The following is a 7812-nucleotide window of genomic DNA, read 5'->3' as shown; positions in this document are numbered from 1 at the left end:
GGGGCTCAAACTGTGGACATTGTGGCTCGTGGTCTAGTGCTTGTCATAACCACTAATCCACTTTCTATCACTGTATATTTGTTTGATCTGGGAATTTTATTTTATGTGTTACATAGTTTATGGTCTTTTACATAGCATCGTATTTTCAAGTTTCATCCATGTTCAGCCTTTTAATATTGCTACAATTTTTTTAATGCTTCTTTTCAAATTGTAAGTACCAGCTCAAAAATCCAAACAGAACAGCTATGAATAAAATACAAAGAAGTCTCCTGTAATTAGACTGGGGGTTAGTGCCATTGATGAAAACAGGAGAGATATCATGGGATTCAATGGGAATTAATGTGTGGGGTAAAGGGGATGATGATGTTTTAGTCTGATTGATTTTGAAATATGGGTGTTTTATATCATACAATTTACCCATTTTAATTGTTTAATTAAATGAAATTAGTATGTTTACAATGATCACACCCTCACTACAATGACTCAAACCCACTAGCTGCTCTTCAGAAACCCTATAGAGGGTTGCTATAAGTGGGACCCAAGTTGATGGCACTTAACAACAACAACAACAATACAGTGTGATTTTTAAAACCTATCAGGCTAAAAAGAAATCTCACACGTATTGCTGCCTCTAGTCCTAGGCAACTACTAATCTTTATGTCTCTATAGATTTTCCTTTATGGGCATTTCATAGGAGTGGAATTCAATATGTATTCTTTTGTGTCAGGCTTCTTTCTCTGAGCATAATGTTTTTGAGGCCCAACCATATTTGAGTAATGTGGGTAAATTGCGTGAAATCAGTGAGTTTAAGGGAATGATAAATTTCGAAACAGTGGTGGCAATATCATAAAGTGTTTATTTATCTTTTTTAAAGGTTTTTATTGTGGATTGAGTGAAAGTTTACAGGGCACATCATCAGTTTCACATTCAAACATTCATATACCTTGTTTCATTACATTGATTATAATCCCCTCCATATACCGTCAGTTAACAGTGTTTCTCTCTATCCTCTTTAGCTTTTTTTTTGGGGGGGGGTGGGGAACTTTGCCTTTTTGGAATTTACAGTCTCAGCTTTTAGGGAAGGTTTTTACATTTGTCTGTGGATATCCAGGGCTCATGTATGAAATTACTAACAAGCATAACTGAATAATCAGATGAGGGACAGTTTGCTATGTCTGCTAGGTGACTATAGTTTGATACTAAGAGCCTATGGTTTGGACGGTCTGCAATGTTTCATAAAGTGTTTATTAATGTTTATTACATATGTGTGTGTGTGTTTGTGTGTGTATATGTATGTATGTATGTGTATATATATATGTATGTATATATGTATGTGTGTATATATGTATGTATGTGTGTGTATATATATATATATGTATGTATATATGTATGTATGTAAAAGGAGCTCTGGTAGCATAGTGATTGCGAATTGGGTAACAACAACAACAACCTCAAGGTCAGCAGTTTGAAACTTTGAGCTGTTCTGCGGGAGAAAGATGAGGCTTTTTCTGCTCCCTTAAAAATTTACAGCTTCTGAAACCCTGTATAGGGTTGCTATGATTCGGAACTAACTCCGCGGCACATAACCACCAACCACCACCACTCATATATAGAGAGGTTTTGTTTAAACAATTGCGTACTCTAGGGTGTCACTATTTTTAAGGGGGGATACTAAGGTAGAAATCTGATGTGAAATATTTGCAGCATTCAAGTTAGGAAGAGAACGAAACTCATTGATTTCGAGTTGTTAATTATTTCATAAATTGAGATTCTGTTAAAGTATTTTTGTCCAACTGAATAGACATTGTGGACTAGAGAAGTGATTATTCACCTTGATTATCCTGATCATAGTTCAAGAATGCATGTGAGTGACAGATCTAAGTGACAAATCCCACTGTTGTCAAGTTAATTCCTTCTCAAAGCAACTCCATGGGACAGAGAGACCTTCCCAATAAGGTTTACAGGGCTACAGTCCTTACAGACTGGAGGTCTGGTGTGGCTCTGTAGGATAAACATTGGACCATAAGGTCGGTTTGGACTGCAAGGTTATTGGCAGTTCATCTCACCAGCTATTGTTCAGAAACCCTACACAGCATCCCTGTGAGTCGGAACCAACTTGGTGGCACTTAGCAACAAAAACGATCCTTACGGAAGCAGACTGCCACATCTTTCTCGCATGGTATGGCTATATATACACACACACGTAAGATATACACACATACCTTATGCTTTTCTTTTCCCTTCTGTGTAGTGTTTCCAGGGGCTTGTAAAATACTGCCCCTTCTCTTCTGCAACTGAAGTACAATCAGTCCGAAGTTAAGAATAAGATCATTCCTAACTAAATCTTTAAGTCTATAATTTGTAGGTGAATCAGAACAGGTACATTCAAGTCCTTATTTAGCCTTACTTTAAGTGTGCTGGGAACCTTTCCCATCATTTAGAAGTTGCATGTTTAGCAACTGAAGGTGTTTGTGGTGAAGAATTTGTTACATACGGTAGGGTTCTAAGCTCTGGTGTGTCCTGCTGCTGTAGGGTAAGTATTGGACTGCTACCCAAAAGGTCGCAGTTCAAACCCACCAGCTTCTCCGTGAAAACCATGTACAGGGTTGCTATATGTTGGAACAGACTCATTGGCACTTAGCAGCAACAACAAGGGTTGGTTCAGTCTTTCAAAGTAAACGCAAGTTTGCATAACATTAAAGGGCAAGTAGGAGTTGTCAGTAGCGTAGTGGTTATGAATCGGGCTGCAAACCGCAAGGTCAGCAGTTCGAAACTACCAGCTGCTCTGCGGGAGAAAGAGGAGGCTTTCTGCTTCCATAAAGATTTACAGCCTCGGAAACCCTGTTCAGGGTTGCTATGGGTCGGAACTGACTCGATGGCACTTAACAACAACAACAACAGGAGTTGTCAGTAAGTGCATTTGTAATTAGGGACTGCCTCTCCTTCATAACTTCGAAAAGAACATTACAGAGAGGATACTGCTTAACTTAGAATGAGTTGCTAATGGTAGAGTTTTCTGTAAGTTTGAAGTGGGAAGGGAGCTAGGAAGTGAAGAGAGAGGTGTTTATCACCTTATTCTATCTTCTAGACTTGCCCCTAATGATAAAGCTGTATTTACCAGTTCAGTCAAGTGCTATTAAAAATAGGATAAGCAGTTGTAAAGACAAAACATTTCCATGGTTTTATTAATACGAGTAAAAGGGAAAAAGAAAACATTATAGGAATAGATAGTTAGCCTGATTTTGGTTTATTTAATATTTAAGTAACATTGTTTATGAATGTATCCTTTTCTTCCTGTGCACTAAGTGAACAGGTGATTTTAAACATACTTCATCACTTTTAACTACCCCACCCCCAATTTAATTCATCTGTAGTCTGCAAAGATCCTGTTTTAGAATACTGAGCTTATTAATGAATGTTCTGTGTTTGTTTTTGTTTTGTTTTCTTCTAGGCTTTATTCATCACCAAAGAAAAAACTTACACCAATGCAGAAATCGGTTAGTCCATTAGTTTGGTGCAGGCAAGTTTTGGATTACCCAAGTCCTGATGTTGAATGTGCTAAAAAGTCTCTTATCCACAAACTTGATCAAACCATGTCAGGTATGTCCATGATTTTACTTGTAAATTCATCCTTTTGCTTTCTTTAATTAAAAAAACAAAACCCAAAACAGATATATGTGAGTGGTATATTTTCAGGAAGGCAGTGCCTTACTTAGTTGCTATTGTTTTTAAGTACCATAGAGTTGGTTCCAACTCATAGTGACCCTGTATAGGGTTTCTGAGGTGGGTTTGAACTACAGACCTTGTAGTTCAAACCAATTTTGTGGTCCAGTGCTTATCCTACAGCACCATACCAGCTACCTTACTTGGTAACATTTTTCAAATCTCATTTCCCATACTATCATGGGACTTTGTCATTTGAACATACCCTTGTCTTATTTGATTATTAGCAGGTTTTTTTGCTTTTGCTTTTTAAATCTCCTTATTTAGCCTCATCCTACGGAATAATAGCTATGAAATAATGGCCTCTCTGTGGTAGTTTTTTCTAATACGAGTTAAAACCAATAGCTATTGAAACTAAAAATGTTTGTCTGTATCATCTAACATCATCATCTCACATACGATACTTTGAAGAACTTCAGTGTGGTAGAAAGATACTGCTTTGAGATCTAAAGAGACCCAGTTCTCACTCCAGTTCTAAATTGCAGTGTGACTCTGAGCCTTATTATTTAACTTCTGTGAACTCAATTTTGTTATGAGAATGGTGAACCTTGAAAAGTTTTATTAAGAATTAAATAATGTTATTGTTGTACCTAGCACAATTTCTGGTACATAGTAGGTACTTAAGAAATATGTTACTGTCACTTTCTTGTTAATTTTTTGTTGTAGTTTGTTTTATATGACATTTTAGGTTTAATTTGCTTTTGTGTCTTTTTTGCTTAATAGCACTCACAAAACTCACAAAATGTGTCTGTGGCTATTTATAGCAGTTAATAAAGCATGCCAGCATGAATAAAAATATAACAATGGTATTGCTGGCCCTTTTTTGGAATTCTGCCAATTTCTTTTAAGAATGTTACTGTTTTCTGAAATATTCATATATTAAAGATTAATGCATGGTTAGTAATCCTAAATAAGTCTTTGGGTTTTGCTTTGCTTTTTTTGTTGTTTGTTTCACATTTATTTAATAGCTGTATGCTTTTAAACTGGCTTATTTTGGTTTATCAAATTAATATGCTCTCTGATAGAATTTAAACTGAAAATGGTCAGGGAAGCAGAGGGGAGCTGAGCTATACGGTTTGGTTGACGTCAGTAGTCTATACAGATAGACTAGCAAATTGTAGTTTATGTTTGATTGCTCTAAGGGGTAATGATTGTTTTAGGCAAATGATTTCCAGGATGTGATCATAGAGTTTCTGAATTTGAGTTTGATTTGACACTAAGACTAAACTTTTCCTTTTGAAGTGATGGCCTGTATGTGATGACATTTATGGGATACAGGATGAGAAAACAGCATACTAGGGAAGCATTAATAAAAGTACTCTTTATAAATTTACATATAATATGTGTCACAGAAGCAGCAGTCAAGAAATCAAGTGACGTATTGCATTAGACAAATCTGCTGCACAAGACCTTTTTAAAGTGTTGAAAAGCAAAGATGTCAGCTTGAGAACTAAGGTGTGCCTGACCCAAGCCATAGTATTTTCAATAACCTCATATGCATGTGAAAGTTGGAAAGTGAATAAGGAAGACCTTAGAAGAATTGATGCTTTTGAGTTTTGATGTTAGAGGAGAGAATATTGAAAGTGCCATGGGCTGCCAAAAGAACCAACAGATCTGTGTTGGAAGAAGTACAGTCAGAGTGCTCCTTGGAGGCCAGGATGGCCAAACTTCGTCTCGCATACTTCGGACATATTGTCAGGAGAGGTCAGTCACTGGAGAAAGATACCATGTTTGGTAAGGTGGAGGGTTAGAGAAAAAGAGAAAGACCCCCAGTGAGATAGATTGGCCATGTGGCAGCATCAATGGGCTCAAGAGTGGCAACAATAATGAGGTTGGCCCAGGATCAGGCAATGTTTCATTCTGCTGTGCATAAGGTCGCTATGAGTCAGGACTGATGGCACCTAACAACAACAAATAGAATGCTTCTTGAGTTTTGAGAAATAGGAATTTCCCTTTGAGAAATGTCTGACCTGAGCCCTAGGATGATAAAAATGTAAGGGTGCTAAAGGGGAAAAGGCGAGAGAGGGAATAGGGCATTCCAGTAAGAATCAGTTAGAGAAGAACTGGGGCGCAAGCCAAGGTGGTTGGAGTAGGAAGACTAAGGAAGGGACAGGTGTGAGGTAAAGCCGAAAGAAATGAGCCAGATTCTGCAATGCCTTATTGGCATATTAAAGATTTTGATCAGTGGAAAGACATTCAAAATGGTGTGGTGTACGGTGGTTGGGGCAGAGATGAAATGGTCAGATTTGTATTTTGGTAAGATCCTGACTGCAATGTGGAGAGTACGTTGGCAAGTGCCAAGAATGAATGAATGCTTTTGAGAAATGAGGATGAGGCTGTGTGTGTGTCTGTGTGAAAGTGTGAAAGGTGGGTAAAGGTGGTAATGGAGATGGAAAGATGTGGAAGTAAAAGTCAGGGAACCAAATATGGGGAAATACGGGAGAAGAAACATTCACTACTAATATTTAGGGTTCCAGGTTGTGTGGCTGGATGAGTGTTGTCATCATTCTTGGATAAGGACCATGGAAAGGAATTACAAGTTTGGATTTGGACATGATGACTCTGGGTACCCAAGGAACACATTAAATTGGCATTATATAAGGATCTGAGGCTCAGAGATCAGTTTAGGAGTGGGGATAAAAAGCTGAGAAATCTTTGATAGGTAGCTCATAATTGATATCAGGGGTATGAATGAGATTTCTCAGAGAAGGAATATGATATAGAGTAAAAAGATAAAAGTGCCAAAGACTTGAAATGCCAATGATAATTAACCAAATAAAAGAAAATAAACTTCAAAGGGGCTACACACTAAATATGTATAAACCATGCTGTTTTATTTCCTGGTGATATGCAAAACTCAATTTACTGTGCTGTCCATCCTATCACACTATCCAACTAAATAGTAGACCTAAACAGAAAACACATGTTTTCTTTTCCCAGAACCACTCTGCTATTAGGCAAACCAGAAACCTCAGAGTCAGTTTTTGTTGTTGTTTGTTTTTAACTTTTGTTGTTAAGTGTCACGGAGTTGATTTCAACTCACAGCAGCCCTATACAGGGTTTCTGAGACTTTCCATCTTTTTCTGGAGCAGAGACAGCCTCATCTTTCTCCTGCAGAGCAGCTGATAAGGCTCGAACCTTATGATTCTCAGTCCAGTGTTTACTTTATGGAGCCACCACACTCCCTTTTTAACTTCAGCAGCCCTTAATAGTTTTTAAAAATAAATAAAAGCTTTTTTCCTTATTATCTTTACGGCTTTGTTTAGTCTAGTCTACATATTATCAAAATTCCCATCTTTTTTTCCTTACCTGATGGCTTCATATCAGACTCTTGCTGAAAAATTATCGATGACTTCGTCATTAACTATTAAATAAGATTGAGTCTCATGGGTATGGTGTTGCAGGCCTTCCATGACCTCGATTTTCTGTTTTGTCCTTCACCTTAGGCTTTATCATACTAGATTGTGTCTTCTTTTTCCTATCAAATTACAACTCATCCTCTAAAGACAGCTCTAGTGCTTCTGCTTCCAAAAAGCCTTACCAGCGTCTCTCTGTTGGAATGAATTATTCTTCTACTCTCTCTTCATTTCTAACAACTTTTGTACTTTTATAATAGTAATAAATCCATTTTGCCTTAGAAGCATTGTTGTTTAGGCCTACTCTTCTGTAAACCTCTTGAAAGAAAGCACCATGGCATATTCATTTAGATATTCTACACTGTGCTTTGCCCATGATCATAAATATTTATGGACTGAATTTAAACTGTTGGTTGTTTAATAGAGTTGTTGTGGTTGTCAGGTGCCATCGAGTTGGAACCGACTCATAGCAACCCCATGCACAGCAGAACGAAACAATGTACGATCCTGGACCAACTTCACTACCGCTACCACACTTGATGCCATCAATGATGCCACCAGGCTGATCCATCCCGTTGGGGGTCTTCCTCTTTTTCTCTGACCCTCCATCTTACCCAACATGACATCCTTTTCCAGCAACTGTTCCCTCCTGATAATATGTCCAAAGTATGAGAGACGGAGCTTAACCATCCTGGCCTCCAAGGAGCACTCTGGCTGCACTTCTTCCAAAACA

At 37.8% G+C, this 7812-nt stretch overlaps 1 protein-coding gene across 1 annotated transcript in view; it reads left to right on the top strand.

Moving 5' to 3' along the window:
• Positions 1 to 7812, top strand: part of SLAIN2 (SLAIN motif family, member 2) — a 120875-nt gene that overhangs the window by 27905 nt on the left and 85158 nt on the right. The window contains exon 2 of the mRNA XM_006872671.1: positions 3452 to 3600. Coding sequence (XP_006872733.1) covers positions 3452 to 3600 — 149 coding nt within the window. The remainder of the gene's footprint in view (positions 1 to 3451; positions 3601 to 7812) is intronic.

The sequence above is a fragment of the Chrysochloris asiatica genome, unplaced genomic scaffold (genome assembly GCF_000296735.1).
Source record: "Chrysochloris asiatica unplaced genomic scaffold, ChrAsi1.0 scaffold00209, whole genome shotgun sequence".
NCBI lineage: Eukaryota > Metazoa > Chordata > Mammalia > Afrosoricida > Chrysochloridae > Chrysochloris > Chrysochloris asiatica.
Note: the sequence above shows the minus strand (reverse complement) of the source record. Positions and strands in the feature narration are given on the sequence as shown.